Here is a 27,499-nt window from a genome sequence, read left to right as displayed (position 1 = left end):
AAATAATAATCAAATTTCCAACAGGTTATTATTCTCTCGTTACAGGAGGAATATCTTATATAGTGCATTGTCCGAACGGCAAATATTATTATTGTGTTCTGTTTATTTTCAGTATCATTGGGAACATCGACTTTATAAATATAAAACGTTGTATATCACATTGTATATGATAGGGATTTAAGTCTGTATTTATTGGTTTGTACATTATGCCGAGATGGATATCTTTCAGTATAACATTATAAAACGGTGTATAGCGCAATGTTTTACATATGTATTTACTGGTGTATCAGATGGAAATTTCACAGTAGAATATCGCTTACTGATCTATCGAATTCCTATGGATCATATTCCCTATGGATAGTATAGATTATAGACTAAGGTGGGGGGGGGGGCTGTGAAGGAGTAAGGTATTGGAAGTTAAATTTTAAATATTAACGTCGGGACGTTTCACACTGTGTTACAAACATATAATTACGACAGAACGAATATTTGATGAGCATCAACGATGTTGAACTTGAAATATTTGATACTGGTACTAGGTGCTGCCGATCTAGACTCCTGTAAGGTTTGAGTATTGTACATGCAAAATTGAAAATTAATAATGCTATAAGATAAAGATAAAACGAGATAGTCTAAATTTCACTAAGTTAGGTCATAAAAATCCGATAAATTGGTGTGGAGAAGAAAAAGCCCAATAGAAGTTGGTACTTCTTCCATACATCAAAACATCAACAACTTTATCTTAATAGTTCAATTCCATCAAATAACGGTAGACCAAAACCATACTGTTAAGTCCCGGCTAACCAGTTTTTATGTGGATTCATTTGCTCACCTCTCTGTCACTTTGTTAACTGGGCGATAACGTCTAGTCAACGTTGATTTTGTACGTGGCACGTGACCTGGAATTCATCGTACTGTATACTGGTATGGTATATGAGTGTATATACATGCAACAGCTTGTGTGTATTGAATTCTATAATAACGGCATATCAACACACTGCACATTCGACGTGATAAGTTTATGATATAGATTTTAAACTGGCCGCTTTCTATAAAAATGATTGTTTTCCATCTTTAGCCGAAATGAGAAGAAAAAGAAAGATTACTTGTGTGGTTTTAATTTTAGTTTGGTTACTTGGCACCACGTATATTTTCTGGGATGGCATGGTGGAAAACTTCGGAAGCAGCAATGTAAGTGCCACATCTTTTCTTATTTCTTATTATCATAGTTGACTCAGAGATAATTTCTGTTCTGATTGGTGAAAATGTCATTCCTTTCATGTAAATAACTAAAACTTGAACTGAAATTATTTGGAGTGAATTCCAGAAATAACTTTGGATTAATTTATGGTGTTTATAAAAAGTTTTGTATAAAAGGCGACATCTATTACAGTATCTATATTGTTATCAATAAGTCCTTTACACCATTGAATCAATACCTATATCTAGAAAGCAATAAATCAATTTCTTCATAATAAAAGCATGAATTAAACGAATAGGTTCTATTAAGCAGATCAGAATAAGAAGGGGCTATTGGGATTCAAATGTATTAAAAAGTGCCTATGCCAGGCTTACTTCTCAGAAACTCAATGAAAAAAGACAAAAATATTAAATATGTGCAAGCACTGGATAGCTAGGGGAATATGAGGGGAGTTCCAGATATTATGAACATTAGTTTTGATCTGTCAATATCGTGCAGATTTGGCAACTTGCATATGACAATTACAACAGAGTACAAAATCTTTTCGACAACTCGATTTATGTCTCATATCTGTGAGTAAAAGAAAATTCTTTTGGATTTGTGAAATATTTTTTAACCTATCTAATTTATTTTTTCGAAAAGCTAGATTTGTCATAATTTTCAGGTTTTTTTATACGGTTTATTGAAGTTTTTTTTATTAAGATATGATATGAACATTTATATTATTATTTTGTAAGCTAAATAGGCTGTTGTCAGCAATAGATTTAATTTGACAATCTACCTTGGAGATCCTGTAACAATATATATTATATTGAATATTGGTTTGTCAGTATAAATTGATATGTTTATTGTAATACAATTTCAATATGTCAATATATTCAGATACCTTAATCAATGATTAATCAATAACTAATTTTAATCAGTTTAATTGCCAAAATATCCTTAATTTTTCTAAATAATACAACTCCAACTGTAGAAGACAGAGAACAATGACCTGTTGCTGGTTAATATACCTTTTAGAACAATTATTACACCAGTAACTTACTTGCAGTATTAAATAACCATCCAGTTGTTACTTTACATGCCTTTTGTTTATTTCTCAATATTTATTTTACTAAAAAATGAATCTTATACTATTTTTATATTGCAGTATATTGAGCTAAGTAGCAATATTGAAATGTATTGAAATACAGGTTTTGACTGCAATACTCAATGCTACTTACTGCCTTTTATGATAGTGAATAACAGCCTATACTTGTACTGTAGTTAAAATATATTTTTATGTAGTTATGCTTTATGCTTCAATGGTTAAATCCCTTTTTATAACACAAATATCCTTTCAAAAAATGATTAGTTTCCAAATGCACCTAATTACCTAACTCTACAAAGATACAGATTTATTATAAAAGTTTTTACTGTGTTGTTCAGTTTTATTGAATAAAGAAACAAATCTTTCCATTCACACACTACACTAGATCATTATCTGTTATAATGAACATGTCATTTTTTTTATTCTCCTTTTATGCTTCTGAACAATGAAATTGCTGTTGATAGAGATCCAGTTTGTGAAGCCAAGAAATGTTCTTATTGTGTAGTCAGTTTCCACAAACAAACATCTCTTCTAGATCTGACTCTCGGATCAAATTTCTGCACAGCAAATAAACCAGAAATGAATGGCTCGGATTATAGTACTATTTTAGGGTATTTTGCACTATACCAGAGACATAAATTGTTAATTTGGATACGAACAAAATTGATTTCGAGGTGTTAGAAACATCTTTAATAATTACCTGTGTAGTGTTTCTTTACAAAAATGCAAACAGCTTGATTTATTGCTAAAAATATAGAAAGGTTTAAACAGGTATATAAGTCGAGTACCAGTATATTGTCAAGAAATAAAAGAGCTCTATAGCCTACTTCAGATATTTTCTACTTAAGATGCTCAGATAACACAGATAACATTGTGGTGAATATTTTGGACCAAATTTTGATAAAATATGAGCAGCTGCTATTTGTTGTACTTCTAAAATGAAAACTGTCTGCTCAATTTGTGTTTATATGGATATTCTTGAACTCCAAGCAGTATAATGAATCAGTTACCTAGCTTAAAGATATATTATGTATGATTTAGATAAAGAGCTGCGATTCTCACTATAATAGTTTAAAAATGGATAATGAAAACGAATATACAATATACATGTACATGTACTGTATTGGAAATTTCAAATTACTTTATTCTGAGCAAAGTTATGACTTTACAAAGAATAGCCTACATGTAGTCCTGATTTTCATTGCTACATTTTGTTACAATGGGAGAGAGAGAGAGAGAAATGGGGTTTAACGTCCACTCGACACAAACTAGGTCATTTCGGGACTAACATATGGTTTTTAATTTTATTTCAATAATTCGCTTGCACGTAGGGGTCTTTAGCAGTGGGAGAAAACCGGAGGACCTGGAGAAAACCCACGAGGTTGGACAGGCGACCCTACTCCTTGTCACATACAACCGGGGATTCGAAACCACGCCAGTCGACTCAATGACAGACTTTATGATACAGCGCACGCACGCTAACCATTCAGCCATCCAACCCCCCCTTGTTACAATAGTCTAAAGAGTTGGTTATGGACTTGTCATGTGAATATAATTAATAATTTATATAACATTTAGGGCAGATTTTGCCTCTTACATAATGCATCTTTAATGATGAGCCCGAAATTGATTTTTTCAGAACAATAAAGAAACCTACCATGTTTTTGTATGTCTATTTTTAGAAACAGTATTTTGTATATCATAGTTAGTTAAACTTATGATATAAGTATCAAGATGATGATTATATTTACATCATATACATGTTATTTTTAACACAATGTTAATAATAAACCCCACAGTGCACAGTTATTTTTATATGAATAACAGATTGCACTTATCAATCTTTCAGATCAAACTTCCATTGAACTAAATGACACCATGGCAAACATCTTTCCTTTTTACAAAAACAAAGGTCAAAGATATCGATTTCTGTAAATTATAGTCCTCAATTAAAGTGATGGAAATCCTTTGGTTTGGTTCAAAAAGAAAATTATCAACTTTATTTGAATTTACATGTTGATTTGCTTTGTGGGATGACAATTGGTTTTTGTTGAAATTTTAATGTCTATTGATAAAGCCAGTGTTCATATCAGAATTCACAATTTAAAGTGCACATAAGATGGGTGAGAAAACGTTTCGGTACGTATAGCCAATGGTTACCATATCCACTTTACGGCAAGTTCACACCAAATGCATATTCAGAATGTTTATTCCTTAATTACCTATATACAGCCTGTGTGTGTATTCATTAACACCTGACTGATTCCTTTATCCACTAATTAAATAAAACAATTGACGACAGAATAATTTGTTTTGTAATTTATTTTAATTTAAGATCCAATTTAGAATTTGTTTTACTATGTCCCGCCCTCTCTTCTCCCGACAGCGATTTTAAAACTGTGTTTTAAAGTGACTTTTAGATAGAGTCCCTCTACCATCGTGTGCAGTCCAAACTATTCGAGATACATTTCCGTCAGAAGAGTATTGTGGTTCTAATTTCTTTGTGTAAAAAAGTACAGGATTAAAAAGATGTGGTCATGCAAAATGTACCGTACAAGTCAAACATGACTGAAACACGATTTGTAAATGACGATCCAACTGTATCTCGTTTTCCTGTTAGAAACTTAGCCCCTTTAATTTAATCGTATAGAGCATGACATGTCATTTCTTAAAATAACACATCAAATCAACCCAATATTTTATTTTGACCTAAATCAAACAGTTTTCGCTCCTTTCGATAGAACTCATCATTTGAAAGCAATATTATTATGTGTCACCTTTCTTGCAATCTGATATTCAAACAAGTTATGATATTTTGAAGACAATGACAGCATAATGAATCTGCATCATTCAAATGTGTAAGGGGAGTCAGCGGTTGACAAAAGAAAGTATCTGAGGAAAAGAATTAATAAATCACTTATGGGTTAAAAATACAAAAATATTACATGTTGGGATCTATTTTATTGTGTCTTATGATTTTGTACCTGGATATTTTGAGTAACAATATACAATATTTTGAATAACAATATACAATATTTTGAATAACAATATAATTGATGATAGGACTACAAAATAGAGTACAAAATATGGAAAAACAGAATTGTTTCAAGTAAAAAAAGTATATTCCAAACATGATGATAGGACTACCAAATAGAGTCAAAAATTTTGAAAAAAAACCCAGAATTATTTCATGCAAAAAAGTATATTTCAGAAATTGCTTGAGATACAAAGTTGCACTCCAGTAATATGTAACATGTTGTGTAAATATATCAATAACTAACATTAATTAAGAAACCAAATAATATACTATTGATTATATACATAGAGGATATTTGTCGTTTTAGAGTGAATAACATATTTTATTTCATCGAGAAGCATGAGTGAAAATATAAACGTTTTATTGCTTAAAGATGAAATAAAATATGTTATTCACGACAAAACGACAAATGTTTTATTTATTTTATGTTTTTACAATCATTTTAGGTAAAAACAACATGGACTACTTGCTAGCCAGTGGAATAACACTTTTATTTCACTGATAAAACGCGGTATTCCACTACTGATCATAAAATAAATATATATATCTCATTGATCCAGTATGGTATTCATACTCATATATTTTCATGAAGGACAGGAACAAGGCACCAAAGAAATTTTTATGAAAAAAAAGTCTCTAAAACTTTAAAAAAGGAAAAAGAACCAGATGTGAAGACTTTAGTTAATTTCTTTTTTTCAAAGGAATCATTCTAGGCAAATTGAAACACATAAAAAGAGTAACCACAATGGTTGGACCTTGCAGTATATCGGCTTTGTTTGTATGTCTGCTACTTCAGTCAAAAATAATTAAAGCCACATGGCAGGAATATGAAGTCAAAACTATAAACATTGAGACAAACCTACTGCTGTTCTGTTATTATTATATCTACTGTGGAATAAGAAATATATCTGTCATGAAATTCATTTAAACTGAAGGGGGTCGTAATAAATATGTATTGAAATTAATGCATCGCTGTGTGCTGCTATTATATGTACACTTTCACCCGAACTTGTTAAATTTAGATGTGAATAACTTAGCATCTATTAGCCATTACAACTATGCTCGTGTGATAGTCTTCTAAACATTATCGTAAATTAGAATTGTTTAAGCTTAGTGATGAGGATTAACCACTTTACTGTTTGATAGTGACGCAACTGATACGTTTGTAAGGAAATAACTGTTTCTGTAGATTTTGGAACTGGATAACTTAAAGTAGCTAAGTCTTTAACTCAATATCATCCACAATCTTTGACATTTTAAAACACAAATTATTTGTCAATTTAAATCAACATTGATGTTGTGATCTAACTGGGAAAAGATAGGCTTCTGATGTCCAATATTTAAGACAAATTAAACATTTTACCATTGGCACACGAATCGTGTACCATAATGCGTTTCAGTGCCATTTGTAACAAGGGACTCGAAGAATGAGGCTAGACATATTTCACAAGTCATGTCAAATGGTGACGCCATATTCTTATCTGAAGAGCATTCGCAATAAATGCTACCAGTGTAGACTGGAATAACCGGTCGCTAGAGATTGCCATTCGATTGCCATTGGGACTTCTGGAATATTTCGCCAAACGTAACTGATTTGAAATTAGACTAATAATGTAAACGATTGAATGTAAATCAGTTTATATACATTCATATTACATTATTATATGTGTTGCGATCCATTTGTGTCAATTTCTAGGTCCCAAATATTAACAATTTAACTTCTTTGATGTTTCTTGGATTTATATCCCTTTGATTGTTTTGGGGAGGGGGGGGGGCAATGATCTAACATGTGCGCTTTAGGTTGAAGGTCAAGTGACATGGTTTTTATTGTGACAAGAAGGAGTACGGTCACCTGTCCAACCTTGTGGGGTTTTTTCAGGTCCTCTGGTTAATTCTACAGGGTAAAAACCCCTACATGCAAGCATATTTTAGAAACAAAATTAAACCATTATGTTAGCCCTAAAATTGCCTAGTTTATGTTAAGTGAGAGTTAAAACACCATTTCTCTATCTCTCCATGTAAGTGTGTGTGGAATAATGGATGTTAAATAGAATTATTTCCCAATCACTACAAAATATGTAAATGTATTAGAAACCAGACCAGTTGTTCCAGCCCCACCACTCCCCCCCCCCCCACCACCAGCCCTTAGTTAGGCAGACTTTGTCTTTATGCTACTACAATAAAGCAAAATTATCATTGTTGAAGTTACATGTACATGCTTTATATCTTGATCTTTTGTCTACAATTGCTGCTAATACTAAAATACCTGGTAGGATCTTAAATATTATCTTTAGCATATAGTATTAATAAATATCACTGGTACCCATTCTTAAAAAATATTCTATTTATTTATAAAAGTTGACTTTGAGCCAAATATTTTTATGTTATAGTGGTTGCTTATGGTGTCATGTTTGAGACTAATTCAGAAGACATTTACAGAAACCAAAACAAACAAAATACTCTTTCTAAGTCCTTGCCAAATAGAATTGTTTGAAGTTTTTTTTCAAGACACATATTTCCTCATTTTAACATAAAATAGCATGATCTTTCAATTCATGGAGAAAATGTAACAAATAATTGTATTTGTCAGCAATTTTCTTTGGTGCAGATCAAAAGTTTCATAGGGTCATTAATTTTATTTTTGCAGACCATAAGTACATTTATACAACATTACAATTCCAATATTGATTAAATGTTAGAATTTCAATAGTTTAGCTGAAATGAAACATTGAATCAATGTGATTTTGATAGCTGTCCTCGGTTGAGAATTTGACATTTGATCCACATACCCAGTCCCAACCTTCAACCTCTTACTTAGCCGCCACTTGTCAGTGATTGCACCTGTTCCAGGCTTTCCGGTATTATAAGCTTGCAGTTTTGTCAAATTGCAGGCATGGGAACTCTGTTATAGAGACAAACCAGTCCAGTTTACACTGGTCAATCAGTGATACTAACTGTCTACATGCGAGCTTGATTAAATACAACTTACTGCTGAAATGTGTGTGAAATAGTTTTATTTAACTTCCGCTTCCACTAAGGTGATATCGCTGAAATCTTCTTCTTTCTTAGAGTTTTACTTCCACTTCCACCATGCATGATATTGTGGACAAATATCACTGAAATGTCAAAATATGTTTTTATACCTTTTTGAAAATACTTACAATCTGATTAACATATGAGGAATAACATTACACTTAATAGATCTTACAAATAATGGAAATGAGATATATGTGACATGTAATATACCAAAATTTACAAATAGTGATTTTCCATATTATGGTTGATAAATTGAAATGAATAATACAACATGATAATTATTAGGAATGATTATATATGTATACAATTATTTATCATTGCTATGGAATAATGAAAATAAAATAAATCAGGTTCACCACATGTGACATTGAATCAACATGGCTTTCTCAAGAGTGTTAGTTAAGCCAATACCTTTTTTAGCCCTACATTGAATAAATCTTGCACTGTCAACATTGAGAATAATTGTTACACTAACAAAGTAACAACATTGATTCAATGTGTATAAATCAACTTCAGTTAAAATGTTGGGTTTTAGGTCGAAATAAACCTGCAAATGATCAATGTTCTGAGTTTCAACCCAAATAAATAAATGAAACGACACGTTTGACTGATGTCGATTCATGGTTAAATTATTATAGATTAATTTTAATTTTTACGACAACATTAAATCAACATGACAACATTTGATCAATGTTTTTGGTTCAATCATACACGGAACCCAAGATGAAAAGTTGAAATGATAACATAAATATGACATTGTTTTACTATAGAAGCTTGATAATTGAAATGATAACATCGATATGACATTGTTTCACTGTAGAAGCCAGATGATTAAAATGATAATATAAATATGACATTATTTTCACTATAGAAGCCTGATTATTGTCATTAATTAACCTTGAATCCATTTGAGTGTTCACTGGGTCTGTAAAATTATTGTTGTAAGTTTCATGTGGAGTTAGTATATTGTGCAGAATAAGTTCCATAGAGTTTGATATTATAATATTAGTTGACTATAAGTTTCATATTGTCTGTAATTTAAGTGTTATAGACTATAAGTTCCATAGAGTCAATAACTATTGCACTCTATATGTATAAAAGAGTCAGGCCCCGAGTTCACAAAACTTTCTCAGGCTTAAGTTAAGAATTTACTCAAAATTTGTCCCCTTATTTCAACTCAAATATAACCCTTTATAAAACTTTTGTTGTTTTAATGTATCAAATACACCAATAAGAAACTACGTGCAAAGTTTTGTGTTTCTGGATAAAATATTTTTCTCATAAACAATGATTGAAAGTTGAGTACATGCTTTGTGAACTCAGGGCAAGTAATTGTTACAGACTATAAGTTCCATAGAGTTGGTAATTGTTAAAGATTATATGTACCATAGAGTCAGAAACTTAATCATTTTGAAAGTTTACACTAGTGGTATTTATTTCTTCTTCAGAAGCCTTTTAATTTAAAGTCAGTAAAAGTAGACGAGTATTTAAAAGAAACAAGTGAACAAGATGTACAAGAACCAATGAGAAAACATGCATTTAATATAGTTATAAGTAACAAACTCCCACCTGATAGAAGTCTTCCTGATGCAAGAAGTTCAAGGTAATATTAGTTTTATCAGTTTTATCAATCAAATTGTAACTGTGAGAATATCAATATCATAGTCAAGTTAACATTATCATCTTTTTACTATTACGATATGAAATATTTATCATTTCGATATGAAAATTTCATATCGGAATGATAAAGATTTCACATTGGAATGATAAAGATTTCATATCGTAATTATAAAGATTTCACATCGTAATGATAAAGCTTATAATATCTTAATGATAAATATTTCATATAGTAATGTAATAATAAAGATTTCATTTAACAATGATAAAGATTTAATATACTGGTAGTAATGGTGCAGATTTTATTTAATAATGATACAGATGATACAGATTTTATATAATAATGATAAAGATTTTATAATGATAAAGATTTTATAATGATAAAGATTTTATATTATAATGATAAAGATTTTATAATGATAAAGATTTCATATAATAATGATAAAGATTTCACATAATAATGATAAAGATTTTATATAATAATGATAAAGATTTCACATAATAATGATAAAGATTTTATATAATAACGATAAAGATTTATATAGTAATGATAAAGATTTTATATAGTAATGATAAAGATTTTGATAAAGAATTTATACAGTATAGATTTTAAAATCTGTGAATGTTTTAGTGAGGAAGATGATGACAATGAAGGCAGCCGTTTTGGTTGATTTCATAAAGATTTATGATCATACAAGGATAAATGTCTGAATTTTATATCCTGTCATCTAGTTGAACCTAGGATATTTTCTATATTGTCAAAGATATTGTAGGCTAATCAGAAACAAATTTAATGTTTTTATCAGCTTAAAGTGGATATATTCTGATCTGTTTTAATTTGGTATTATTTTCACATACAAAAAGTTCAGAGAGTTGCTTTTTAATGATGTGTTACATAATCATTAACTTTACTATATTTTTTTTGCAGATGTCTGTCTCACTTTTCCAGCATTCCACAGTCTTTGCCTACTACCAGCATTATTATAGCTTTCCATAATGAAGCTAGATCAGCATTACTCAGGACTATAGTTAGGTAATATACACCATTGGTTGACATAGTTTTTATATTTCTATAATAAATTTAAATTGGTTTATAATGTACAGGATACTGTATTTACACTAAGGGTGTGTTCACACTTGTTTCAATTAAATATACTAATACATCTACTATCCTATCTGAGAGCTTTGTGTGAATTTTGTCATGAAAGTGTTTTGGGCTTATGTCATGGCAAACGAATTGTCTCCTTAATTGATGAAGTTTAATTGATATAAACTATACCAAATATCATCTACACAAACGAAATTTGAGCATTGTATTGTTTGTAATTTAAAATAAATAAATCATGGCTCAAGATGACAAACAGTGGTTGGTTTTATATACTAAAGTCTGACTCTTTTTTAAAGGACAAAGGACCTGACAAAGTGGTATAGACACATGAATTCACAATACGCTACCATGAATAAGAGAGAGAGAGAGAAATGGCATTTAATGTCCACTCGACACAAACTAGGTCATTTCGGGACTAACATATGGTTTAATTTTATTTCAATAATTTGCCATAGGGGTCTTTAGCAGTGGGAGGAAACCGGAGGACCCGGAAAAACCCCACGAGGTTGGACAGGCGACCCTACTCCTTGTCACATACAACCGGGGATTCGAAACCACGCCAGTTGACTCAATGACAGGCTTTATGATACAGCGTGCAGGTGCTAACCATTCGGCCATCCACCCCCGTACCATGAATAAAAAACATGAAATATGAATTTACTTTGCAAAGTTTTCATGCTTTGTCAAAAAATAACCGGCAGCGAAAAATTTTGAAGTGGAAGCCCTGGTTTAAGTCATTGGAATTGGCGAGCACGTAAAAGAACCCTTTACAGTTAGAATTTGAAATAAGAGGAAGTTGTAGCTCCACTGTCAGGGCAAATTTCCTTCATAGCACACCGTCTAGCTGATGCCCATCTTTATTAGCCATGTTAATGCAGAAAAAAAGGATGTTAAACCCTATTTCATTTATTTTCTACTGAATGCAGGGCATGGTGAAAAGAAATGAAATGGGGTTTAATGTCCTACTGACCTGCTCCGACTGGGCTAATGAAGACGGGTTTGGTGAATAGAAACTGTTTATAATGAAATAAAATGGCGTTTAATGCCCTAGTTTTAATGTTTGTAATGGATTGTAAGAGAAAAAAGCAAAAAAAAAAAAACTTGTTTAAACTTGCCATCTGCGTATATATGTGGTAACCTAGTAACTTTAAAAAAGTGTGTAGAGTTGTTTTAGCATAAAGTCCAACACATCATGGTTTTAAATCATCTAATGTATTGGTAAGGCACCCTTGTATAAACTGGTAACTGCATAAAGTCCAACACATCATGGTTTTAAATCATGTAATGTATTAGTAAGGCACCTTTGTATATACTGGTAACTGCATTTTTCTCGCTCAATACTACACTGATTTAGATTAAATCAAATAAATTTTAATTTAAGATTCATCAAAAATTTAATACCACCAGAGTAATTCAAATTAAGGAAGGACATTGGCTGCATTGTATCTCCTTATTTATTATATAATTTTGTTTTCTGTTTGAAAGGAATCATTGTCATTATTTTTTTATAATACAGTCTTATAATTTCAGCATACTGAAAAGAACTCCATTGGAATTAATAGCAGAAATTCTACTCATTGATGATTTTAGTAATAATCGTGAGTATATATATGTATCTTTTTCTGAATCATTATTATATATATCACAATGTAAATTTTAAGTTCTAAGAAGAATTAAAATGATTTTGTTCTGTTGAAAAAAACAAAATAAATAACAGGGTAAGATGAAATTAATGTGAAAGTCATACAATAGATGTCTCATGTACCATATTAGCTAAAACTAGATGATGTCTGCTGATACAGTCTGACATTGGTGCTTGTCTGTCACTCACACTTAATAAATAACATGCATACACACAGCTGTTATACTTCTGTGTTTTAAAATATAATACATATTATATATATTCTAGACTTCTATATCAGTTATCTCAAATGATAAAATATTTCACTTATTACGAGGATGGATGGGGGTTTGGGTTATTAACTTTCTGTAGTGCCGATCAAGGACATTATGATGTACATTCAAAAAGGGTGAATTTCCTTGTCAGATGTGAACTGTTCTCCATGATCATCAAAATCTCACTAGGAATATGCCATTTGGCCTCTTTAAATATTTTGTTAGATTTTGCTGTATATACTTTTATTTTTAATATAAATGGATAAATAAATATATTTGTAAATAAATTGTAAACATTTTTTTTGTAGCACAAGATGGCCAGTTATTGGTGCACATTCCTAAAGTAAAACTAGTCAGAAATACTATCAGGGAAGGTAAGCAATAATGTTAATTTTTATTTAAAATGTTGAGACAACTTTGATTATGATTAAATATAAAGTTGTTGATTTTATTGGATTTTATATGCTGGTTTGATTTTGTGTAGTGGCAGGGGATCGTGGTGGCTAAGTGGGTAAGACACTGGCTCGCTAGCCTGGAGGCCGAGAAAGTTCATCCAGATTTTCCGTCGGGGTTCCCCCTTGTCAGTGATGCAGGAAAGATGGCCTGACAAGGACAGCTGTCTAGTTGTTCGGATGTGATGAAAAACCGAGGTCCCGTGTACACATTGGCGTGCACGTAAAAGATCCCTTGACAGTTGGAATTCGATATAAGAGTAGGCTGTAGTGTCGCTGTCTGGGCAAAATTTCCCTCATAGTACACTGTATGACGTATGCCCATCTTCATTAGCCTAGTTTAGGATCAGAACAGTAGGACATTAAACCTCATTTCATTTGTGTAGTGAAAATCTGTCTTCGTTGAAAATTTTATGTCATTAGATAAATCCTGTGTTCGGATATATTGTTTTCCATTGTCGACACAGTATCCCAGAAAATAAACTAAAATTAGTAAAACTATCTGACGTCTGCTTAATCTTTGAAACAGTAGTTTTAACTGGATTTGAGCTTAAATTGCCTCATCACAAATAGAGATAACCAATCAGATCACCCTGATTCAGTGCTTAATATGGGCCTAAATCAAAATGGAGTATATTGTTAAGTTTTTTTTAGATTTTTTCTTAAAATTGCAGTGATTGCCCTGTGAGTCATAAAAATTAACTGATTGAAATTCAGCATAATGCGCCAACTTTTTTATTGTTGCTCATCACTAGAACGTAAATGGTCTAATAGTCCACGGGGGGTTGGATGTCTGAATGGTTAGCACGTGCACGCTGTATCATATGGTCTGTCATTGAGTCAACTGGCGGAGTTTCGATTCCCCAGTTGTACGTGACAAGGAGTGGGGTTTCCTGTCCAACCTCATGGGTTTTCTCCGGGTCCTCCAGTTTCCTCCCACTGCTAAAGACCCCTACACTCATGCGAATTATTGAAATAAAATTGAGCCATGTGTTAGTCCCGAAATGACCTAGTTTGTGTCATGTGGACATTAAACCCCATTTCTCTCTCTCTCTCTAACAGTCCACCTTTTTGATAGATTTTAATTATTTTTTACTGAGATCTGTGCATCAAATTCTCATAGAATCATTGACCTGTCACAGAATCCATGAAAAATCTGAACAGATTTTGAGATTTTTAATTCAAACACACTGGGTTTGTTTGTTTCTAATGGAAACGATAATTAACACATTGTTTTTATTTGATGTGATTATATGGGACTTGGTCAGTTTTCTGGTACAAAATTAACTGGAACGTAGCGTTTAATGTGTTTGTACCTAGAAAATTTCATTTCATTTACATAATATTATTGGTCATTACTGCATAATGTATTTATTATAGGAATGACATTTTATTTCAGGTTTAATAAGATCACGTGTTAAAGGATCGAAGCTGGCTAAAGGTAAAATATTAACCTTTATGGACAGTCATTGTGAAGTTAATGTGGGCTGGTTACAACCATTATTACAGAGAATTATACAGGTAAAGTTATTATATATATTATGTCACCATATTTCTAAAATTAAAGTGGTGTCCTAGTGGCACTAGTAGTTTTGTATCCATAGAAAAAGCAGAATTTTATAGGATATCACCTCTTTGGTTTAAACGTGCAGTGGCATATTTTGAATGGCTAAGGCAGCATATTATAGACAGAAGTATATTATAGATAAAGCACCAACCTCCTACTCCCCCCCCCAATTACCCAAATATACGACGGAAGAGAATGATGCATCAAGGGAGAAAACTCGAGGTAGGGTCTTTCGTACGGGGTCATCTCCAACAGCATATCCCTGACTGGTGTCTTTTTAAAGAATCAAAGTAATAAATGAATATTGAATAATGTAATGTGATCAGGGTAATTGCGGACAAATGTATTAAAGTTTAAAGTGATTAAAAGTTTAGATAAATGAAATGGATAGTGGTTACATAAAGCTGTAGGTCAACTATTACTATGCTAATCATTTCCTCTTCTACTAATATATGAACCATCTATATAAACTAATACCCTACTTATATGTTTAATGTTCAGTTTAACAAATTCACATCAATTACTATGCCACATATATAGGTTAAAGTAGATATGTTTACGACTTACGGCAAAACCCCAAGCACATGTAATACTGATTTCCCCATTGTCACAAATGTTTCGTTATAGGTTTGTCAGCAATGGACTGTCAGCCAGCAGTACACATATACCAGTTTTATCAGGCAATATAATTTCCAAAAATCCTTGGTGCCTAAGCTGTAATATTCATAATAAAACTGCATTATCATTTTGAAAATTTTTGACCATAGTGCTTGATTATTAAATAAATATTTTTATGTACGTAGTTATTAGGCACATTGTTCACTGATTGTAATTTATATATCTTTACAGGAACCAAAATGTATAGTCACCCCAGTTATTGATGTTATTGATAAAGATTCGTTTGTTTATATACGAGCTACAGAAATATTACAAGGAGGTAAGAAGCAACAATTATTCTTATACTGGATAAATAGGCAATTTAAAAACATAAATTACAAACTGTCTTGCCAAGCAAAGGCGTACGAGCTGGGGGGGGCTGGGAAAATTTGGGCACACAATTGTACTTTGTAAAAGTTGTATAAAAAAAGATATTGTGTTCTTGAATGTGTCCAATTTAACACCAAATTTTATTATTATTATGTAACATACTAAGAACCTAACTACATTTTTGGGGCACCAACCAACACCGCCCCCCCAGTCAAAAATTTCCCCGTACGCCTATGTTGCCAAGTTCCTAGAATTTACAAATTGTAGGGTACTTTGTATTTTTTTTTTTTTTTATATGCTTACATTCATAAATTTTGTGGGAGCTCCCTGTATATGGTGTTTATGTTCATTTAAAACAAGTCTTTAGATTTTCATTGAGTTTCTATAATTTTTTTATCGGAGTTATTGTATTTGTTTATTTTTAAATTCTTGTGGTTAAAAAACTAAAAAAGAATCAGATTGCGACAACATTTTTGGTCTGCTCTGACAACTTAGCGACTGTTTCGTTGCCTGGCAATCTGTATTTATTACATTTATTGTTATACATTTAACAGGATTTGATTGGAGTTTAAATTTTCGATGGGAAGAACAGCCATATAAAAGAAAGGTGGATGAAATAAAACCAGTGAAGTAAGTAAATGTGCTCTTAAATAATACTTATTTAAAGTTTACAATATATTATATAAAAGCCTAAAATTTTCTGAAGCATGCTAAGAATGACCTAGAAAAATTGTATACTGGTACTGCTAAGGGCCAAAAATCTTAATTTGATAATCACATATAATTACTAGTTTATTAACATGCAATAATAGTACTCTCGTCTTTATCATGCAAATGTGTCAGTGTCTAATTATTAAATGCAACTCAAAGAATTTGATATTGATATGTTTGATATATTTTATACTACAGAACACCTGTAATATCTGGCAGTATCTTTAGTGTTAATAAAGATTGGTTTGATAATGTAGGAAGATTAGATACTAAAATGGATATTTGGGGTGGAGAAAACTTTGGTAAGATTTGTGTTGAGAAATCTATGTAAAAATAAGAAAGAATAATTAACAGTTGTTTCTTAAGATTTCTCATGAAACTCTACACAAAAAATCAGTTCAAATGCAAAACTATATTTTGTGCCATTTTCAGAAATTGATAAAAAAAAATGATCAGTAAATTTATATCTCTTGCTCAGTAAATTGCAATAAAAGCCATTGATCATCGTTTGCATTTTTCGGACATTATCTTAAATTTTCATGGCTTAATCCAGACTAAAATGTACCCAAATTGATTATGTAACATTTAATTTAGAAAACAAAACCTGAATATCAATGATAGATAATCTCCTGATGAGGATTTCAGATTAAAAGGAGGCCCATTAAAAGATTTTACCCATCACTTATAGGTGGCGCTGGTTTGTTTGTCTGCACAGGATCCAAATGTTGTCAGTTCATCATTTCCTTGTAAATACTAAACAGAAATGAACCATTTTGGGACGGATATTCCATTTAGATATTCAGCTTTCACAATATTGTAGTTTGCAAGGGATTTAAACTACAATCTTAATATATATATATTTACCATAATTCTCTGTAAGTTATATTCGGTTTATTTTTCAGAGTTATCATTTCGAACCTGGATGTGTGGAGGTATGATGGAGATTATACCATGTAGTAGGGTTGGACATGTTAACAGAAAACAACATCCGTATATCTTTCCTGATGGAAATGTTAATACTTATCTCAAGTAGGTATACTTGATAATATTAGTTATAACATGGTTGTTTCATTTTCTAGTGTTAAATAAGAGATATTTGAATTAAAGATGCATTATGTAATAATAAGATAAAGAGCTGGCCATTCTCGTTATACTACCGTAATTTTAGGGGTATAAGTCGATATTCAGTTTTCAGTTAAATTAACAAGTCATGCATATGTGCCATTTATTTTATTCCATTTTTATTATATGCCCACATTTTCATGTGGACGTATATTGTTGTTGCCCCTGCCTGTCCGGACGTTCATCCGTCTGTCTAGACGTCCGGATGTCCGTCCGTCCACAATTTGTTCATGGACAGTCTACAGGTCATAAATTTTATCCGATTTTGACAAAACTTGTAATATAGGTTTATCTCCAATAGATCTCTGTTCCTTTTATCATAAATTTTATCCTATTTTGACAAAACTTGTAATATAGGTTTATTTCCAATAGATCTCTGTTCCTTTCAATATTGGCATGTATCAGACCGTAACTTATGGATTATTGCCCCGGATTGTACGAAAAATCATGTTTTAGCTTGTGGACACTCTAGAGGTCACATTTTTTATCCGATTTGATGAAACTTAAAATATATGTTTATAACCCAAAGATCTTGGTTCCCTTTGATATTCGTGCATATTAGGCTGTAAATTCTTGGATTATGGCCCCTGATTGTACAGAAAATCAGGTTTTTGGCTTTTGGTCCCTCTATCAGATTTTAAAAAAAATGTTCGAATATACCACTGTTACACCCTAATGATGGTTGAGTTTGAATTTTGTGAAAATAGGACCGAAACTGCTGGACAAATAGTGTTATAGTAGGCCTATGTAATATCAAGGTCGTGGATCCTCTCAAGGTCACAATTTTGATATAATTTTTGAGACTTAAAAATATGTTTTTATCCCAAAGATCTGGGTTCCTTTCGATATTTGAGCATATCGGACTGTAACTTCTTGGATTATGGCTTCTGATTGTACAAAAAAATCGCGATTTTAGCTTGTGGACACTCTAGAGGTCACAGTTTTATCCAGTTTTAAAAAGTGTTTTAATACATTACCATTAGACCCTAATGATGGTTAAGTTCGAAATTCATGAAAATCGGAATGAAACTGCCCGACAACATGGCCGCTCCTTGTATGCAAAAGTGTAAAAGTATGTAATGCCAAGGTTGTGGACCCTCTAGTAATGAAATGAAACAGGGTTTAACATCCTAATGCTCTGCTTCGACTGGGCTAATGAAGACGGGCATACACCATACTGTGTGCTATGAGTGAAATTTTGCCTGGGCAGCAGCACTATGGCCTATTCTTATATCGAATTTCACCCTCCAAGGGATCTTTTACGTACAAGCCAATGTGTACATGGGACCTTGGTTTTCCGTCCCATCCGTATGACTAGACAGCTGTCCTTGTCAGGCCCTCCTTTAGGACCCTCTAGAGGTTAGAATTTTTATCCAATTTTGATGAAACTTAAAATAGAGATTTCGATTCCTTTCGATAATTGCGCATATTGGACCGTAACTTGCTGGATAATGGCCCTTGACTTTACGAAAAATCACTTTGTTTTCTAAGCTTGTTCTCTGTCCATCTCTTGCAAAATGCAGGCGTAACTTGCATGGCAACTACTTGATAGTAATGTCATCAGAATATTATTACCATGTGCGATCACAAACATTGTGTGTATTGTCTAGTATTTATCGGATGTCTTGAATTAAAAACAGGTTCAAATTTATAAACTGATTATTTTGCATTAATTGATATTATGGGATATTATTTTGATGTACATCTACACAACACATAACAATCCTGTATCTCGATAAAAGACTGCTACGTTGGAATTGAAAAATATTCGCCTTAATACCACTTCGACTTATATGTGGATGGAGGTCGGATAAACAGTAAAATATGATGATTCGACTTATACTCCACATTGACTTATTCTCCATATGATACAGTAGTTTACAAATGGATAATGAAATTTGGATGTATTGAAAATTACAGTCAAATTACTTTATACTGAGCAAAGTTATGAATGTAGCGTAGTCACAATTGTCATTGCTAATAAAGTTTTGATTAACCATGTTATCGTTAAATTATTAAATGATCAAGCTGTTTAAATCCATTTAATATCCAAGTTATCCACTGGCTTAGAGTATTGATTATGGGTCTGTCATGGGTCTGATTAATAATTTATATCACATTTGAAGCTAGAAAAAAAAGACCTTACATAATGCATCTTTAAGAGATTAAGAATATACTATAGATATACAATGATTTTGTTTTTGAGGTAAGCTCACCTGTATGTTTTTCAAGGTGTTTATAAATACTCGTGTAAAATTTTAAAACAAACCTTTTCTTACAGAAATACTCGTAGAACAGTGGAAATATGGATGGATGAATATAAAAGATTTTTCTATGCAGCAAGGCCATCTTCTAGAATGCAGGCATTTGGAGAGTGAGTAAAACTCTACTGAATTTCTTGCAATCTTCCTGGAAATAAGGCACTGGTCACAGCAATAATTCAAGCTTTGTCAGACACAATGCCCCTGATGTTTGTCATTTGGCAGGCACAGATTTGTGTATTTTCAGTTCTTGAAATGATATTATGAATATGTGTCCCACACAAAGTTCACAAAGTTAAAATGCCAGGTTCATTAGTGCCTAATATTTTGTCATGGGGTTTAATGTCAACTCGACACAAACTAGTTCATTGCTGGACTAAGATATGGTTCAATTTTATTTCAATGGCAGTGGCAGGAAACTGGAGGACCCGGAGAAAACCCACAAGATTTGAAAACCATGCCACCTGACTCATGACAGACATTATGATTTCACACGCACACGTTAAACCACTGGACCACCCACCCACCCACCTCATTGGGAAAGTAACCACAGATATAAGATTTACGTTAGTCCCAAATGAGTGGTGTGTTGACATGTTAAATCATATGTCTGTCCTTTCCTTTGTAAGAAGACTGACCATTACCCCATTAATAACAACTTTGAGCCTCTTGTTTATAAATTGAAATTATAGATATTTAACAATCCCTACTCAACAGCTGTACAAAAACAGACTTTAGGTAGAATAGACAAGTCATTTATTCATCTCCATAACTTCATAAAAGACCCATTGTCAAATGAGGGGGGGGGGGATGGTTAAATCATGCGCGTTGGATCATAATGTTTGTCATTGAGTCAAGTGCTGTGGTTTCGATTCCCCGCTTGTGTGTGACAAGGATTAGGTCACCTATCAAACCTCGTGGGTTTTCTCCGGGTCTTCCTGTTTCCTCCCAATGCTAAAGATCCCTATGTACAAGCGAATTATTGAAGTAATTTGAACCATGTGTTCATCCAGAAATCACCTGGTTTGTGCCGAGTGGACATTAAACCCCATTGCTCTCTCTCTCTCCCCATTATCAAATGATTGTTTTAAATAATCCAGTGATGCCAGTGCAGCCTCTGCTACCCTTTTAAGGGAGTGTTGCCAATCCCCCTTTTGTTACCAAATTGAAATTGTGCTATATGTTTGATACTTATCTGTTTCAAAATGAAAATATATTTTGATATTTGATATGACTTTCTATTATAGCATATCAGAAAGAAGAAACCTAAGAGTTAAGTTACATTGTGAGAACTTTCGATGGTATCTGGAACATATATATCCTAACCTCAAGTAAGTAAGATATACCTATAGATATAGGTATATTGAACAATGACTAGGTATGTGGTCAGATGATAATGGTAGTATCAGATTGCCCTGTCATATTTATAGATCATATCACTTAATCTATCAATAGAAAGATCTTTATCTTTTGATGTGAAACATACAACGTGAACCCACTTCAAAATGTGAAATAACCTTGGTGTCAGTTATCAATTCATTCATATCCTCATCTAGTGGTGTTATTCAGGATTTTGTCAAGAAGGTATCTTCGTCAGCATTTTTTGACCCACAAGCCCTATTTGGGGACGAATTAGAGTACTGGTACTCTCCAGTCCCCTGGTACCCATATTCCTGAAGCAATGGTTATGATCACTACTATAGCGCATTAACCATTGCTACACTTACTATGGTAAAGTGACATTGCTGATTAGTTATCTTCTAGTTCCCAATTCAACATAAATAAAATAACAGACATTTTCTCTACTGGGTATGTTACTATAACTTGTTATTTTCACTTTGAGGTTGCCACTAACAATTTCTATGCTAATGTATCATACATTGAAATAAATTAGGTATTTCCAAAAGGCTTAACTAAAGTTAGAGACAATTGTCTATAATTGATAACTGTTGTTACTGTGTTCACCTTGTATATGATTAATATATGGCAACGTATAGAATTAAAATATGTGTATTTTAAAAAATATCAGTTGCCTTATTAGCACGGTCAGAAGAGGTCCCAGTAGGTAATAATGTAATTATGAGCTTCCATTCCCTTTAATATAACCAGACTTTAACCAAAATAATTCTTGATAATTTGTTGTGTAAAATGTCGTACTCTGAAAAACCTAAAAAAAAAAACCCTGACAAATAGGTACACCTGCTGAAATTAAGACTCTTAATATAACAACATTAAAAAGTAACTGTCCAGTCTGTGAGATGAAAGGGGTTAATCTGTTTGAATATTACAGGTTACCAGTAAGTGATGAATTAGCATATGGTCATATAAAACAAGGTGATTATTGTATAGATCTTGACCCAGGTCAACTACCAGTTATAACTAAATTGAGATTCTGTAGTGAATCCAAAATGGCACAGGTAAGTGACTTTAATCCACAATACATAGAGGATATTTGTCGTTTTAGAGTGAATAACATATTTTATTTCATCGAGAAGCAAGAAAACTTATATTTTCACGAATGCGTAGCATGAGTGAAAATATAAACGTTTTCTTGCTTAGAGATGAAATAAAATATGTTATTCACGACAAAATGACAAATGTTCTATTTATTTTATGATTTTACAATCATTTTAGGTAAAAACAACTAGTCAGTGGAATAACACTTTTATTTCACTGATAAAACGCGGTATTCCACTACTGATCATAAGATAAATGTATATATTTAAAAGTGAAAGAAAATAAAATAAATGAAGCATATTGAAGAATGAACATAATATGTTAAAATTAAGAAATGCAATACTCTTTTTTTAAAGGACTGGTCATGGAGAAGAAAGGGTATTATTGTTAGTAATGGAATGTGTTTAACCTCTGACCCCTTGGTTACACATGATTATGTTGTTGTTCAGTTTTGTAACTATGGCGATAATCAGGTAAATATACATCAATATTGTTTTACATTCTATTTTTACAAACAATAATCACAACAAAAATGTTAGCTCCAGACTATTCTGGAGTCAGTAGCCAGAAAAATGCTAGTTTGTATGGAAGCAAGAAGATAATACTAAATATATTTTTTTAGCAGAATACAAACTGACTGTATTATAAAGTTGAATTATTTCTGGCAGCAGGCCCCTGGTTTATATACATTTCATGAAGGCTAAGATGAAAAACCAAATGTCTTTAATATCATAAATGCATGAATAGAATTTTTATTCTACAAAGTCTTATGAAATTTGGAGAAAAAAGTTGGTTTCTATGCTAAATATAAAGAAATTCATACTTCAACCTTACCCTTTGTTGGATGCCCGAACTGCATATTTCCAGGAATAAGTCTGGCAGTTCTACTGTTTAACATCTGCTCTGACAGTGTCAGGTTTCTAGATTGGTTCCGGTATCTTTACAGATTTCTTTTTTTTTAAACAACATGTGTCGTAATTATTTATAAATATAATATTTATTTGATAGAGATGGTATCGTCATTTGAAACAGATAGTTCACGAATCTACAGGATTGTGTATTGATAGTCGTGATTCAGGAAAAGGACTGATAGTTGCTGATTGTGATGATTCTTTAGATACTCAACAATGGGAACTTACTGTTGAAAATCCAGCCAGTTTAGAAAAAGAATATTTAGACAATACTTGAACAGCTTTTAAAAGGTTTTTTTTTTTTGCGCTTTGAACAAGGAAATAAAAAAAATGAAAAGTGGAGTGGTGGAGCCATGAAAGAAAAAGATTTTGAACAATGAAAAGTACTTAAGTGGGAAAAGAATAGTGCAATTTATTATTTAGTTTTGGTGCTATAGTTTTATTAGTGTTATATTTTGAGTATTTTTTTTTAATTTGTGCCAATTATTATTTTTTTATTTACTAGTCAAAGTTTATAGAATGTGACTGATGACATACTTATTTAATAGCTAACATTATTTTTGGGTTTAGTTAATAGACTGACTGAATTTACATGTATTTTAATTTAGTGGCTGACCTTTTTTATTAGGAATTATGGGGTAAAATAGTCAGATTTTTGTCAAGGTTTGCTAGATGAGAACTGTCTCTTTATGGTTAATCAAGACGATGTGAACATAAAAAAGTAAGCAATTGGTTGCTTCCATTTTTCAAGCGACCTTGGGCAAGAAGCTGAGTCTTCTATCAGTCATGTGATAGTCATAGTTACAACATGTGATATAAATAAACAATATGGCTGCTTCTTTAATGTCTCTTCTATCATGAGTCATGTGATACATCATGCAGTCTTTTTCAGGCCATTTTGTATTTGATCAGTCACAAGACCATGCAGTCTGAAGAGATGGAATGAAACAATCCTGAAAATAAAGAATATGAGTTAATTGTAAGAACACATAGACTGTTTCTAGCAAATAAGTGGCTTCCAGCTGCTCACAAATTATTTAAATCTAGGCTTAAGATTTTTGAATCATGTCAAATTTGTAGCATATATCATTGTTGAATTTTTAAAATGTGTGAATCACATTATAGTATGAATTTGAATGAAATCCATTGTATTGCATAATATTATAAGTTTCTGTAAAAAGTTATGTATACTGTAATTGATTTATCCGATGTCCATCATCAATGAGTGTGCATACCTGATAAAGAAACCAAAAATTGTGTTAATAATTGCTTCCTTTTTTAGAAATTCTTTTTAAGTGCCTGGGCGATTATTATGTTGAGTACATTATTTTTAAGAAATACTAGAAAATCTCTGTTCCATCCATTCAGCTATTTAAATATGTGGATTAATGACTTTCTGCATACTAATTGTATAACCATACATATTGTTTTATTTTTATGTCTTACTGTGACAAATTTTATCATTTTATTTTATATTTGAATTAATTAAACTTATATATTTATATATATCATGAATTATGTGCCAAATATTGCATTCTAGATATTAATCTTATCTTCCTCCAGTAAAGTATGTATGTAGGTAGTCTTATTGCAGTATTCAGTCTTCTTCTATAGCTAAAGTATATGGTGTAGAAATATACTGATGTCCAAAAGAAAGTATACACACTAAAAGTATGACTAAGTTTTGTTTAGATTAAAAACATTTGATAAAGCATTACTGAGTGTGTCTCTTGCGTCCAAACTGAACATTTCTAAGTAAAATAAAAATGTGAAACAAATTGAAATTCTAAACAAATACCGTATACCATATAAAAACGACTTTGGTTGATGCAGCACAAAATGCACAGTGTATACTTTCTTTTGGACATTAGTATAGATTTAATATAAAATACCCCATAGATAATTGTTGAATATTAAATATTTAATTCTAAAATATAAACAAGTAATTATGAATCGTAAAATTTGAGAAATTCAAATCACGACTTTAGTTAAAGTATCAATACAGCCTTTTGTATGTCTATTTGAGGGGTTTATATGCTGGTACTAACTGAAAACGTGATGGCATTTATTTGCAGGATTTTATGTTTTTAAAATTCAAAGGAGGTTTTCTGTGTTTAAGGAGGTAATATGACATAATTTGACTTTTTAAGCTTGTAGGGGTTGAGTGGCTAATTGGTTTACCATGTGTGCCTTAGATCATAAAATCTGTCATTGAGTCAGTTGACATGGTTTTGATTGTATGTGACAAGGAATAGGGTTGTTTGTCTGTCTACCCTCGTGGATTTCTTCCAACAGCTAAAGATCCTACGTGCAAACGAATTATTAAAATAAAATTGAACCATTTGTTAGTCCCAAAATGACCTAGTTTGTGTCATATAGATGTTAAACCTCATTTCTCACTCTCTCTTTTAAGCTTGTGAATGTGAATTTTAAAATCTTGATGGTAATGTTCATTTGGTCAGGTGACCTGACAAACTGCCATCTATGTTTTAATATGAGGGGTGAGTCTAACACAGAAAGAAACAAGAAATTCAAATCAAATGCATTTATTTTTCAACATAGTCCCTCTTCAATGTAATACACTTCTGCCATCGGTGTTGCAGAGCCTTTATTCCAGTTCTGTAGAAATCTTTGTCTTGGGTGTGTAGAAAATCATCCACAGCGGCAATGACGTCATCGTCAGACGGAAAAAGCCTACCGGAAAGACATTTCTTCAGAGCAGGAAACAGATAGAAGTCAGAGGGAGCTAAATCAGGAGAGTAGGGTGGATGCTGAAGAAGATGAAAACCACAGTCATGGATTGCTGACATGGCAACAGCTGATTTGTGCACTGGCGCATTGTCCTGGTGGAAAATCACACCTTTGGTCAGCTTTCCTCGTCTTTTGGTCTTAATTTCTTGCCTCAACTGCCTTATAAGTGCTGCATAGTATCTACCGTTAATTGTTTGACCCTTTTGGAGGTAATCCACCATGAGAACACCCTCAGAATACTGAGGCCATCACCTTTCTTGCCGAAGAAACAGTCTTTGCCTTCTTTGGGGTCGGCGACGTCACATGTTTCCACTGTTTTGACTGCTCTTTTGTTTCTGGCTGAAAGTGGTGGACCCAAGTTTCATCCATAGTAACAATTTGTTTTAGGAAGCGGTCAGGATCGTTTTCAAATAAGGTTAGATTCTCTTCTGACATGATGTGTCTTGAACGCTTTTGATCAGGCGTCAAAAGCTTTGCACCCATCGTTCTGAAACCTTTGTCATTTCCAACCATTTCAGGTGTTGACACAGTTTTTGGTCGACCAGGGCGTGGTTCGTCTTCAATGCTGTCTTGGCCACGCTTGAATTCAGCTGACCACCTTTTAATTGTGGCATATGAAGGAGCATCATCTCCTAATGTCTCAACCATATCATCATGTATGGCTTTCGGTGTTAGACCCTTTTTATGCAGATACTTAATCACAGCTCTCGCTGATAACAACAGACCCTACTTGATTGTTATGACCTGTCACAATCAAACAGTTTAACCGAATGTGATGAAAGTTTTTGACAGAGCCTGGGGAACATAATAGTGCATGTGCAAAACGTGGTATCATTGTGTTGCACGGTTTTCCAATTGAGGCTCACTACTTATCAATCACCCCTCGTAAACGTAATGTTGATTATGTCTCTTCTCAAACTCTGTATTTGCCTTTTCTATCTTATTTTCCTTTAAGATCTGTCTAATAAAAATATTTGATTTTCAGCAGCTAAATAAAAGATCTCATTAGTGTAAATTTGTAATAACTGTGTTCTAGTCTGTAGTCTATATATGTATGTATTACATCTACCTTACATAATGAAGTTATCCATAAATAGGCATATATGTAGGCCTGCTGTCCAACTGATATTTCGAAATAATTTACAAAGAACACTTTTTATTTGAATGCTTGGATCAAAGATTTCTAATGAATTATTGACGAAATATCTATATGTTATATTTATGTACTTAAAATTGTTTTATAAGATAAAAAATGTTGATTAATGGAATTTTTGTTACCCGCTGTTATCTGTAAT

At 32.2% G+C, this 27,499-nt stretch overlaps 1 protein-coding gene across 2 annotated transcripts; it reads left to right on the top strand.

Annotated features, from left to right (window-relative positions):
* The first annotated feature begins 879 nt into the window (after window positions 1-879).
* Window positions 880-27,472, top strand: LOC126820884 (polypeptide N-acetylgalactosaminyltransferase 16). Of its 2 annotated transcripts, XM_050549035.1 has the most exons (16): window positions 880-924; window positions 1,079-1,191; window positions 9,813-9,967; window positions 10,910-11,014; window positions 12,620-12,687; window positions 13,294-13,359; window positions 14,837-14,958; window positions 15,854-15,941; window positions 16,546-16,621; window positions 16,901-17,004; window positions 17,605-17,731; window positions 20,106-20,198; window positions 21,333-21,416; window positions 22,376-22,502; window positions 22,899-23,015; window positions 23,551-27,472. In XM_050549035.1, exons 2-16 carry the CDS (start codon window positions 1,084-1,086, stop codon window positions 23,728-23,730), a joined length of 1,620 nt encoding a protein of 539 aa, XP_050404992.1. In that variant the 5' UTR covers window positions 880-924; window positions 1,079-1,083; the 3' UTR covers window positions 23,731-27,472. The 2 variants fall into 2 exon arrangements, with proteins under 2 accessions (XP_050404992.1, XP_055956774.1); XM_056100799.1 differs by lacking the exon at window positions 880-924 and having other exon boundaries at window positions 931-1,191.
* Window positions 27,473-27,499: the final 27 nt, after the last annotated feature.

Source organism: Patella vulgata, chromosome 5 (assembly GCF_932274485.2).
Source record: "Patella vulgata chromosome 5, xgPatVulg1.2, whole genome shotgun sequence".
In the NCBI taxonomy this organism is placed as follows: Eukaryota; Metazoa; Mollusca; class Gastropoda; family Patellidae; genus Patella; species Patella vulgata.
The sequence above is the reverse complement of the archived record's forward strand: the minus strand, read 5'-3'. Positions and strand labels throughout refer to the sequence as shown.